The 13,701-nt window shown below is 40.7% G+C and overlaps 1 protein-coding gene across 1 annotated transcript in view; it reads right to left on the bottom strand.

The window, feature by feature from the left end:
- Positions 1 to 11,466, bottom strand: part of LOC127572193 (unconventional myosin-Ib-like) — a 204,044-nt gene extending 192,578 nt beyond the window's left edge. The window contains 2 exon segments of the mRNA XM_052019109.1: positions 2,520 to 2,661; positions 11,248 to 11,466. Coding sequence (XP_051875069.1) covers positions 2,520 to 2,654 — 135 coding nt within the window. The 5' untranslated portion in view covers positions 2,655 to 2,661; positions 11,248 to 11,466.
- Positions 11,467 to 13,701: the final 2,235 nt, after the last annotated feature.

Raw genomic sequence — 13,701 nt, 5'->3', positions numbered from 1 at the left:
TAGCATATAGTCAGGAAGCACGTTTCAAAATTCCTTGAACCACAGATGGAATTCATAATTTGCTTTTCAGAGCATAAACAGCATATTTATTGGTTTAACTTCAGAAATGAACAATGCTGGTAAGACTATTGCAATAGTAGTCATTGTCAGCATAGTGGAAAGTTAACTACTAATGTACAAAACCAGAATGAGAATTTTTTCAGCTCTGGCCACTCCAGGGCAAAAGGATCCATTAAAACATGAAATATAATTAAATACTTGAAGAAATAAGGCCACAGAATTCTTATGCACTGCTTCAATAACAAAGCAATTTATATCACAACATATTACACAATAAATTGAACATATGTGCAAAGCGGCTCCTGGCAACTATAAAATATGTGGCTTGAACCCTAGGTCACAGATTCCCAAAGGCCCAGGCCTTAATCTACCCAAGTTATTTGCTGGCTCATTTCAAATTGTTCCCTCCTCAGTAATGTGGTCATGATCATCCCGACAAAATAATAAGAGGCCAAAAGCTAAATGGACATATTGCATAAAATAAGAATTATTTTCTTAAAGTCTCCATATTGATGATAATCCTGACAAGAGTCTCATTATTATTATGATAAAGCCATATGAAATACCCAAAGCTTTCAAATTGCTTTTGAATCATGTTCTGAGCCTGTATGGCATAGAACTAGGGTAGGGGAGTGTTAATTTACAGGTGATTCTTGGTCACCCTAGAACAGGAGGTAGGAAATATTTTTAATTGTTTCAAATCAACATTTGCCCCACTACCTCCCGTCCCCACAATTCCCCTATGAACAAGAGGAATACATAATTAACCTCTGTAACTGATAACATAATTGGCATCTGTTTTAGGCTATGATGCCTTCTTGCCACCAAGCGTCATCTTATTTGTAATATTTTTATAATGCAAACAAGGGTTGTGGTGGAGGTGGGAGGATGCTGGCAGGAAAACTTTTTGGAGTACTAACATGGGGTTATGATGACCAGTACAGTACTTTTAGAGTCATTACAGCCCAGTCCAAGATAGCTTTTCTGCGTCACACTCCCATTGTAATTACTCTTCTAATCTCCTAAACTTGCCCTTGGAAGTCTATTGGGTTCACGAGGACTAGATTCTAAAAGTATCCATTGTGTATTCTTCTGTGACTCAGTATTACATAGTGAGACAATTAAATATTTCCAGTGTTCCCAAAATAATGGCATGAACCTAACCCAAGTGTTGTTACATGCAGTATTAAAGGAGCTCTACATTGTGGGAAGGTTGTCATTTGGAAAAGATATTCAACTCAGGACCCTTACCCTGGTGAGACAGATGTAAAAATACACAGCTCATTTACAGTAAAGGAGCAAGTGGTTGTCCCAGTGTTCTGGCCAGTATTAATCCACAAAATTCACCAATTGGTCACTAACCCTTCTAAATTCTATGTGCAAATTTGTTGCCTACAAAGAAACAAAATAGTCACAGCACTTCAAAAGTAATTCCTGAAGTTGTAGCCTCTGCCATCTTAAGGTGGATCAGAAAATAAGATATATTAATCCAATGCATTATTTTACGCTGTTTCTATGTTCCGGAGTCTTGTTTCCCAAAACAGCTGCCGAGACAGGCAGTTTATTCTGAGCTGTATCATGTGAATGGATTACCAGGTGGACGAGGAAATGATTCAAGGATGTCAAAACCTCCTTGAAAAAATACAACTTCCTCACTGATTCCTGGAAACCCTTGGCCTATGACCACTCAGAGCAGAGAGGGAGCATTTGGGACTGTCCTGAGAACCTCAAGCCCATGCATCAGGAGCACAAAAGAAGCACAGCATAAATGACATAAGGAGTGTTTGCCCTCAAAACCACCCACCAATGTTCCCCATTGAGCACTTCCTCCCCAATCTGTGATCGAGTCTGTGGGTCCACATTGGATTTACCAGTCACCCCAGAACCCACAGAACTGAAATGGAGGCAGGTTATCCTCAATCCCAAGGGACTACCTCAGCAGAAAGAAGATTTCCCACCAGATTCCCAGTGGAGGATCCCCTGTGGAAGAAGAACTGCAAGCTGTCATTCAGAGAATAAGAATGTCATAATAGCTTTGCCATTTATGGCCTAGTCTAATTGAAAATAACCAAACCAATCACCCTACCTGCCTCTACCAGTTGTGATACACATGTGAGGCTCTTGTGCTTATATATTGTATTTAGTGATGGAAATGATCAATCTAATTCTCCCATCTGTTGGAAAATTCAAGGCATGAAAATATCTCCCAGATCAAAGAAAGCTAATAAGCCATCAAGGATTACAAAGGTTTAGTTGCCTGTTGCCATCTAAGTGATAGTTGTGAACAAGTTTATACAACTTAACATTTGTAATGCTGAGCAAATCACCTCTCAGGTGTAACCAGACAAGAAATAGATAGAAAAGGAAGTCTGCCAAGGCAGCCCAAGAACTCTTCTTTCATCATGTGAGGAGTAAATATCTAGAAATCTATAACATTTATGTATGTTAATAGCACTTACATATATCTCACTGTGGTCAAAGCGCTTTTTGAGATTTTCTAAGAATGTGTCTTCAGTGAGAGGTTCTAAAAGTACACTGTCTCCCACCCCGATCATGTTGTCCAGAAGGGACGTTTTCACTTCTGACTTTGCCATTTTCCCCCTGAAATAAAATAGAGAGCAGGTTAAAACATGGCAGTTTATTTCTACATTCATAAGACTGCTATTTGTGAACAATCAATGTATGTCTGACATCAGGAAGTTTGATGCCCGCAAAGACATTCATTTTTCAAATTAACCATAATGAGAGGACAGAAGGAAAGGGCTGAGGGAGTGAAGTTTGAGAAAGAAGAGCAGTTGTAATCCTTGCTGAATGATGAACAAGGCTACAGGTGTCACATGGCCTACACCTTGAACCTCTTATGACCATAACTTTACAACACAGGACTCCTACCCAGAGTGTCTGTACTACCTGAATACACATTCCAGCACTTGATCTGTAGTGCAGTAGGACCATGGGTCTTCAAGAACACATCCAGGAACTCTTTTTAAATTGGTGAGGGCATGTGCCTCCACCTCGAACAGTAACTTCCAGACCCCTACCTTCCTCCACATGAAAAAGATATCCTCATTTCTCCTCCAGTTCTTAAACCAGTTTATTTAAATCCATGCCCCCTGCTAAGGGAAATGCTTCCATTCATCTATCCACTGAGGTTAATAGCAGTGGAGCAAGAGACCTGTGAGGAAATTTATGGCCATTAAAAAAGTACTATTCCAAAAAGCAATACCACCAAACAGGTTCACAAAATAGGTTGTGCAATTAGAAACGCCTGCAAGATGTTCCTCATACAAGTGCTGCCCCTTATCATCAGGACTTACTGACTTCTACTTTGTTTTTTTTCTTTGGTACTGGAATTTCTCACCCCTGTCAGCAAATTTACTATGTGCATGAGATGGATCATGGAAAGCATAGTCAAAGTACACCACCAGTACTCATCATCCAAGGAGGCAAAAAATAATTGGATTTTTAACTCCTTGAGACCTATTTGGCAGAGCCATATGATGGCGTTATGATTTTTAATCCATGCCTTTATACCTGAAAATGAAGCAGAAAGTATATAATTCATAACTACAAAGTATTACCAATGAAAAAGGGTATTAAAACTGTTCATTTTATAATGCTCTGTTGCATTTAAGAAAGTAAAAAAAAAATTTTCACCACTAATGTTTGTGAGGTGCTTTATGTTTTGGCAATTGGGTGAGTATCAATCTCATATAAAGTTAAATTCAGACACTGTGGCCTGATGCATAGTAAATCATCTTCTTCTTAGGCAATCTCATGGGGTCATAGATGACCTGCTTTCATGCCAGTTCTGTGGGTTCTGATGTAGCTGATGAGGCCAATGTGGGGCCCACAGACTCTGCTACAGAGTCTTGATCTTGACAGGGCAGGTAGGTGAGTAGTATAGGAGATGGTACAACTATTTGTCCTATTATCGCACAATAAAATAACAAGGGCTACCCATAGTAAATTTGTTATTGAAGACATCATCTATACCATGCACAGTTGGGTGAAATATATGCTTCTAACCTGTTCATATTACAATTGTAAATCAACATATCATAAATGAATACATAAGTCCACATGAGCATTTCACTCATCAGTATCAGATAACTGAAATATGAAAACAAAATCTATAGTGCTGTCATCACTGTAATTATGCATTACTTAATTCAATACCAACACTTATTATTGCCACAGGTTTATTCATTTAATTTCTAATCACATGTAAAAATAAAAACCCATGCCGTTCAATATTTTAAATAAAATATTCTGAAATAGAGTCACCACTTAGCTTCATCTTCTCCCAAGTAGTACTGACATATTTGAGGATTGTTGGAAAAACATTAAGACACAGGAGCCTGAGGGCATGTACCACCAGACTTAAGGACAGCTTCTACCCCACTGTGATAAGACTATTGAACGGTTCCCTTATACAATGAGATGGACTATGACCTCACGATCTACCTTCTTGTGACCTCGCACCTTATTGCACTGCACTTTCTCTGTAGCTGTGACACTTTACTCTGTACAGTTATTGTTTTTACCTGTACTACATCAATGCACTCTGTACTAACTCAATGTAACTGCACTGTGTAATGAATTGACCTGTACGATCGGTATGCAAGACAAGTTATTCACTGTACCTCGGTACAAGTGACAATAATAAACCAATACCAATACCACTTCTATATCCAGCTATGGGGAAAGACTTGAGCTCTGACATTTATGTGCAAAATTCACTGCATTCCACATTAATGATGCATTGGTCTGTATGAAAATACCACGACAGAAATGGGCGGATCATCAACTAAACTCTAACCAGCAAGTTCTACTCAATATTGGAGTGATCCTGATGTTAATATCCAACAGGGAGTAATCTTAATCTATTTGCTGAATACTTCCATTCTACCCATACATATGAATCATTTGTACCTCTCATACCATTTTAAGAAACAAATAAAAACAGAAAATGCTGCAAACACTCAGTAGAACAATTCTGAAACATTCACTCCATTCATCTTGCAACAGATGCTGCCTGACCTGCTAAGTGTTTCCAGTATTTTCTGCTTTTATTTCAGATTTCCAGCATTTTTTGATTTCCATTTGAGGAAATAACAGAAGGTAAGTGGAGAGCTAGTGGTAAGTCTCCAAGAGAATTTCCAACCAAATTCCATCCAAGTGCCAATGCAAGTAAAGCAGCAAACCTTAGGTCGCTACCTCAGTTCCTGTACATGTGTAATCATTTGGTCTGTACATTGAGTTTATCATGACTGGGATTTCATCAATGCTGAAGGGGTGTAGCAGAAACAGTTTGGCACTGAGGTTATGGATTCCCGATGAGAATAGCTTTGATAGTAAAGGTAGGGCAGCATTCAAGGCATTAGCCAATCTTTTTTTTTCTGACAATTGCCAAGTATGCTTTTAGTGCATTTTTATTTTATCTTACTTCAGACTTTTGACATTTCATTCTTTATTTCTTTACTCCAAATTTTTCTTCCCTTTTCTCATTTTCCTAAGTCACACCAATTGTTGTTTAAGTATTTCTTGATTATTTGACCTTTAAAGTTTACACATTATTCAATAGTTTTCATTTCTTTCCTCTTTTTCAGCAGCCTGGTTAGGCATTCAGTCTATTCCTCTCTTTCTTCCCTTCACTTTCCTCATCTTTATTCAAGCAAGATTGTGGACAATCTCTCCCATCTTTATTAGGTTCCCTAAAACACACTTAATATCCTGAGTGAAAATCCTACATAATCACTTTCCAAATCCCAAAAGTAATCAAGGAAAACTGCAGAATATTTATGCAACTTTACTATTCAACTATAGCTGGCTATCTTCCAAATGCAACATTGTGCACTCCTTGAACCAAGTACCTCCAAATAATTTTTGTCCAATTTAATATCTGACCATTTCCACAATCTATGATCTCTAATCCCATATTCAACCAGAGACCTAATTAGCATTTGAACAGCAAGTGAAGAAATTTGGAACAAAAGAGAGTTTTTTCCAGAGGCTCTGCAGTGCACATTTTGTCCCATACTGGCAATTGTTATGTTTCTCTAATTACCATAAACCTTTTATGTTATCTTCACTTACAATATAAAATTGCTATCATGGTACACGGACAGAAGAACAATACATATAACTGGACTCATGTGAAAAGGTACATGATAAACTATGCAAATGCATTACTGTCTTGGTAAAATTTTATGTGCATCATAAGAACACAGAATTTAACAATAAGATGACAAATAATATGTTCAACAATCGATCGATGATAGTGAAATTCTTGCTGACATGATTGAATAGTGAATCCATTTCATTTACTGTTCTATGATTCAAAATATTAAAAGCAACTGGCAAAAATGTATTTTGAACAACGACTTATTTCTAGGTACAGGATGCAATAAAGGAAATTGACCTTCATTGCACTGGTTAGATAATCACTTTATTACAGAAAAAAATGTTTTTTTTGCTTCTTTGGTACTGCCTATGTATGGATTATATATAATGCTTCACCTAGGAAGGCATGTTCAAAAGACCAGGTTTATCAAAGCTGTTATTTATAACTGACTTTGAGCAGCCTGATGTCCTACTAATCTCCAAACAAAATGATTGATCATGTTCCACATTGTTAGAGTTTCCGTTTTCTTGTTCTGTCATGTGTCTCAGTGCCTCTATGGCCAGTGATCATTAATCATGGTATATGTAGTGAAGTAGGCAAGATCGGAACAAAGGTGGGTCTACCCCTCATGGTAAAGTCAAGGAGCCAATCTGAATGAAATATTGTCAGTACAGCTAGTGACTTAGGTTTCTGGATCACATTTCCAGCTACCACCTTACAGTCAACCTGCCAAAAAAACTCACCGTTTATCCCTGAAAGGCTAGATGCTAGTTTTTTAATTCTACATCAAAAATTACTTCACAAGTCTGCTACTATGTCAAGTGGCCATCCTTATACAATAATAAATATCATGTGCGAAATTACTGAGAAAATATTGAAAAGAATAAATCTGGCACAGCTACACTGGGGCCATTTGATGGTACAGGAAATGCATTAGACATTGATCATTGTTGATAAAATGCTAGCAATGCATGTTGATAAGAAATAAGCATAGCAGAACGAGTGAAAGATAAGGGCTAGGAATTTCCTTAACAATGGCTTTTCAGAGACATGTTATATCAAGTAAGCTTCAATATCTTAACTTAAATAACAGTGATTCGCAAGGATGACTAAACGTATTCCAAGGCTCATATACACACACATCTCATTAATTCTTCTTTGTGCTGTGTCACAAAGTGGTAGGCAGTGTGTCTGTGCTCTAATGTCTCATATAATGAGCGCTGAATCGCAGAAATGACTTCAGGGAGGTAATAAATGGATGCCACCTGTTTATCCAGAGGCAAGAAACACACACTGGTGAATCTCCTAGGCTCCTGTTGCATACCTACCAACATCCAACAGCAAATTCATGGTGGATGTTAGGGAATAAGTTCCCCGAATCATTAATTGTTGCCTGGAAATCTTTTAGAGAATAGGATATTTTCATTAAACATAACAAGAAGGGATAATGGCATGAATAAATAATTTTAAAACTTCATTTTATCCAGCATTTGAAAAGATCTCAAAGTTTTGAGACCGAATACCAGTTTTATCAACCAGCACTCCCTCTACCAATGTGTGAGGATGGTGCCTTGGAGAGCTAGTTCTGCCCTTAGCCATATTGTTGTGAGAATTAAAGGGTTGGTCCCTTACACTCCTCGATTGAAGGAAACTGAGCTATTCACACAACACAGCATTTTGGCAGGCCAGTCTGGCACATGCCTCTATATTCTAAAGGGAAAGGGGAAGGATGACAAACGTGTGCCAGTCTGCATTGGTGGACTGGTGGTGGAGAGGTTCAGCAGCTGTAAATTCCTGGGCGTTAACATATCAGATGACCTGTCCTAGGCCCAGCACATAGATGCAATCACAAGGAAGGCACGCCAGCATCTTTACTTTCTTAGAAGGTTAAGGGGGTTTGGCTTGTCACCAAACACTCTGACAAACTTCTACAGACGTACTGTTGAAAGCATCCTTACTGGTTGCATCTTGGTCTGATACAGCAATTCAAATGCGCAGGAATGTATGAAGCTGCAGAGGACTCAGCCCTATATATCACAGGCACATCCCACTATCGTTAGTATCTACAGGAGGTGCTGCCTCAAAAAGGCAACATCTATCATCAAAGATCCCCACCATCCAGGCCATGCCATCTTCTTGCAGCTATCATTGGGCAGGAGATACAGAAGCCTGAAGTCCAACACTCCCAGGTTCAAGCACAGCTACTTCCCTTCAACCATTTGGTTCTTGAACCAACCTGCACCCTTATCACTACCGCAACACTATAACCACTTTGCACTACAGTGGACTTTTTTTTGTTCTAATTGTGTTCTTTTTTGTAAAAATTGTGTATAATTTATGTTTTTCTTGTGAATGTTGCATATCTGATGCTCTGTGCCTGTGATGCTGCTGCAAATAAGTTTTTCATTGCACTTGTGCATACATGTACTTGTGCATATGACAATATACACAACTTTGACTTCGACTTCTATAAGCAGAATGGAAAGCCAAAGTCCCTAAAAAAAGGAGTTATATTTACAGAGGCAAATAATTAGAAATTCATGAATAATAGCCACTTTGGCTCAAGTTTGGGAGACAGTGATTTCTTTGGAGAATGGGAGAAAGTGAATGAGAAAAAATCTAATCTTTTTTTCCTTATTTTGTGAAAGGAATATAGGCTCTTAAAACAGATTTTGTCACCATGAAAGCTTTTTCTTCCATGGAAATAAAGGACTTGTGTGTATTTAAGAACAATGGTGGACTGGGGAATAAAGCACTTGAGTCTGCGCAGCTGACTGACAGCTTGGGTTTTATGAAAATATACACTCCATCCCTCTATAACCACATAATAATCTGGACAGAGACTGCATTTAGGTAAAACCAGTCTCTTTTATGACCTCAGGATGTTTAGAAGTGAGTTGGAACCAATAACGAACAGCAAACAATTTGCACACAACAGACTATAAAACAGCAATGTGATAACGACCAGATAGTCTGCATGAGTAATCTTGAAGGAAGGTCTCAGGTCATTTTCATCATCAGATGCCATCGTTTGCACGTGACAATGTTTTGGGGTATTGTGTGAATTTAAACCAAATATGTTGAAAATATTCAAAAGAAGCGACAGCATCCGTAAAGGACAGCGGGAGAGCGGTTAGCATAACGCTATTACAGTGCCAGCGACCCGGGTTCAATTCCGGCCACTGTCTGTAAGGAGTTTATACGTTCTCCCCGTGACTGCGTGGGCTGCCTCTGGGTGCTCCGGTTTCCTCCCACATTCCAAAGACCTACAGGTTAGGAGCTGTGGGCATGCTATGTTGGCGTCGGAAGAGTGGCGACACTTGTGGGCTGCTCCCAGAACACTCTCAGTAACGCAAAAAGACCTATTTCACTGCGTGTTTCGATGTACATGTGACTAATAAATATATAAAAATTAAAAAATGACAACGTCGACCACACTTTCATCAGAAAAGTCATTGACCTGAAACGTTAACTCTGCCTATCTCCACACAGATGCTGCCTGACCTGCTGGGCATTGCCAACATTCTGATTCAATTTCATATTTACAGAATCTGCAGTATTAATGTGTGGCAGCTGGCTTTAGTTTTGAAAGTAAAGGGAAGTTTACATCACACGTTGTAAACCCCTCCTGCTAAGTACTTTCAGCATTTTCTGGCAAAAGATTTCGCCGACTCAGCACATAGGGAGTGGTAGGATGCGAGCAGACCTCACATTGTGTGGGTAAGCGCCTAACTTTCCAGAAACTTGAGAGGAAGTGTTCGCGTATCCTGGATTCCCCACCAGCGACCTGCCCTGCCCTGCCCTGCCCTGCCCTCCGGATAACTGCAGGAACTGACCAGTTTACTTGTTTCCAGTCTTTACCTGTTGCCCCAGACGCTGTACTTCCGTGTCACCCGCGCAAAGGCACATTTTGTTTCTAAGGGGGGAGGGGATTGCTGCTTGTCAATTCGATGATCTTTAAACCTATCATTGTATGTTCTCAGATCACAGGAGAATTTCAAGCTTCGCCTTGCGTGTGTCATGGAAGAGACAGAATGCAAGCTTGTTAAGTCAGCCTGTCAATGAATCCTTCTGTCGCCTGTTCATAGGGCCACACAGCTCGCTCTGTCTGAACAAGTCCGCCAGACAGCTGGGGCTGGGCGCTGTGCATATGACACAAACCTGTACCACTAACTCCGTACGGAATCCGGCAAACAAAAATGACAGGAGTTAGCAAAGGTCACGCGATCGGTTGCAAATCTGGGAACATCTAGTCAGCAGAACAGGATCGGGGGTGGGTGGGGAGGGGGGGGGTGAATAAGTGAAAGCTAGACAGAGTGAACAGGGAAAACATGGCAGTTTCCGTTCATCACATTACCCAACAGCACAAACACTAGAGAGATGAAAGGAGCGGGGGTTGAGGGGGTCAAAGAAACTAGAAATCATCTGGTTTCAATCACGTCGGACTCACATTATTGAGGCGGCTCGGCCGCAGTTTTACCCTTTCACTGAGAAACAACTGTCGATTTCACACAATAATCGGGGTTTAAGAGCGGGGTTAAAATTCAGCCATGCTCGCAGCTGGGGGAGTGATTTTACAGTGGTTGCTGGGGATCTGACACGCACTTACCCGCTGATCGATTCCACTCTGCACGGGAGAGAAGTGGGCGAAATGTTTCTTACACTAATTCTTCAGACGGACAAAAGGGCAGAGGGGACAGAAAGAAAGAAAGCGCAACCAAGATAAGTTGAGGTAAATCAGATCACTGCGCTTATCCCCACTGTAGACCGTTTGTTCAATAAACATGCTGAACGTCTGAACAACTCTGAGGTTACTAATCAGTCAGTCCGGTCTTTTATCGCAGTAAACCAGCGACTTCTTTCTGAATGAAATTTTTAATTTTCAATAAGTTTCAAAACCAGATCTCGCTCCCTCGTTTTAATGTTATGCCCGTTAATCGATTTTTAAAGCCACATGTTAAAACATGTTAAAGTTTGGAAAGGTTTCTTTCATCTCCTAAATGTTACACACGGTCCTCAATTCCAGCGAGAGTGCAAACAAATAAAAGAAAGGTGATTACCTTCTCCGCGAGGTTGTTGTGTGAAAATCTGGGCACTTTCCTTTGTGGACACGGCGCTGTCACCGTGAGATGAGGACAATGGCTAGGGAGCAGGATCTGGTGTCGCAGCCTTCTCCCGCTGCTACTCTCCTCCCACCTCCCTGTCGAGCCCCAGACCCAGTCAAAGTCAGCCTTGTGTCAGTCCCGGACCGGGGCGGGGTGAGCCTCACTCGGCTCTGCACGCAGATCACCTTTTGTTGCTGCTCGCCCCGCCTCCCTCCAGCAGCACCACCAGCACCGCTCCAGGTGAGGGCGGCTACACAAGCCTTTCTGGTTCTCCTGAGGGGCAGAGAGACAGGGCACAAGGGAGAAAGGGGAAAAGGGATACGTCAGCGCTCACGACTGAACAACGGGGCGCTAAAGAAAATCTAAAAAATTGCGGAATAAACGGTGCAGGACACCAGAAAAGAGAGCTGCATTCATATGGCGCTTTTACCACCTTTTTAGAGCGTCCTAAAGACTTTTACAGCACATGGCACACACTTTTGAAGGGGAGCCCATTGTAACGGAGACAAGTAGGTTTGGAAAGCGTTTCTGAGATCCCGAAGCCCGGCGAGTTAATTGAAGAAACTCGCAATGTTATAAAACGGGATTTATACTTCTGCAAGTGGCAGGGTAATTGGGAAGAAAAACGTAAAACCTCCGTACTGGGTCAGCCGGCCCCCTGCTCAAACGGCGTGAATGATTCGCCTGTTGGAGCTCAAGTAGGTTTCCAGCGTCTCGTGTGTTGCTCCAGATTCCAGCATCTGCAGTCTCTTGTGTTTCCTAAATTTTAATTCATTTATATTCGATGACGTTTGAGCTTTCAACAACGCAGGTTTCCCACACCCCCGGCCAATGTTCTGCCCTTGCATCCTGTGCTGATTGCTCCCGGGGATAGGATTCCACGAGCATTGTGGGCTTTCCAATAGTTGCTCAATCTCTGACCTCTTCCCCCTCCCCCCTCAGCGAATGTTAACAGGCCATGTGCCCCTGTAAGACATAACAGTAAAATCTAATCCCGTTTATTCAAGGGAACTCAACTAAGAGTCGAAAGTCACTACGTTTTTCGCTACTCTAACCCCCTAAAATTAGTCAGGTTAATTGAAACATCAGTGTCCAAATGGCTGGTCTGAGGCATAGCGAACAAACCAGACAGTGAGCTGAAGACTTGGGGAGCAGCAAAACCACGAAGTCAGACAGGACAGTGGAAAACTCTGCCAGTTTCTAAGTAGGTTGCCTAATTTCACCGTGGTTTGAGCCTGGGACTCTCTTGGGTTTGTATCATGGAAATACTCACCCTGCAAACCAGTGTGTCGTTGTAGTTTAGATAAACATATAAAAAATCCGTGATGCATTTGTTGTTTTGTGGTTTACAGATGAAACTAATACCTGCAACTACAGAAATTACCATTTTGCTTACTTCGAAACTACCATTTACACATTTTGAAGTCCTCTTACGTTTTTACATTTTGAAATTCTAGTATATCATTTTGCAGATTTTTAAGTTAATATATTTTTAAAATGTTAAAAACCTCTGAGAAAATGTTAATGCACTTGTTTCTAATGAATACGATGGTGAAGATGTACGGAGTTTGTAGAAATTGGAATTACTTCGTTTGCAAACCATACATTGTGAGGGTCAGCAGCGTCCTTGCCACCAACAGTGGAGAGCTCAAGTTTTGAATCCCTGTAAAAGTTCCTTTGTGATCCAGCACTCTGCTCTTTTAATCTGAAATTGACCCTATGCAATGACCCTGGTTAACAGTGCGACCCGGCACTGCCGTATGCACTATGCACAGCAGTCTATCAAACTTTTTGTCTTAGAGAACGGTGGTATCTTTCACTCAACACCAACACATGAGAAAGACAGAGAACAATAATCAACCTAACGCCTTCCTTGGGAGGTTTCAGACACCAGCCGCCGAGGTCACTAAATTATATGTTCTACCAGTAAAATGCATTTACAAAAATCCATCGACATCCGCACTTCCCCACATTTAATTTATACCATACAGCCTTAAGTGCACCAAATGTAGTTGCTGTACCCGTGAACGGAAGAACTACACTTTCAGTGTTATATAAATCTTCCACCACAAATTAACATTACGTGCTTCATGACTGCGGCTGGGACCGGTGTACCTATCTCGTTTTATGTGATTTCTGACGTAATTGAAAGCATTGCAGAAATAGGAGGGTTTCCCCAGTAGATGGAGGAAATGATTCAATCAAAAGTTATATAGAGAAATATGAAAGTTTTATTTTCTAAGTAAATCACACTTTTTCAACGAATTGCTTGTCGAAACAGAGTGGAGCTCTACCGGCTCTGTCCTCTACCGTGTATATTTCCTTGTTGTTTTGCCTTAAAGGTTAAAATAGTCTTAAAACATCCTCATTCTAAAAGATGCCATTGTGCCACGGTGCATTGATACCAGC

The sequence above is a fragment of the Pristis pectinata genome, chromosome 1, assembly GCF_009764475.1.
Source record: "Pristis pectinata isolate sPriPec2 chromosome 1, sPriPec2.1.pri, whole genome shotgun sequence".
NCBI classification, from domain to species: domain Eukaryota; kingdom Metazoa; phylum Chordata; class Chondrichthyes; order Rhinopristiformes; family Pristidae; genus Pristis; species Pristis pectinata.
Note: the sequence above shows the minus strand (reverse complement) of the source record. Positions and strands in the feature narration are given on the sequence as shown.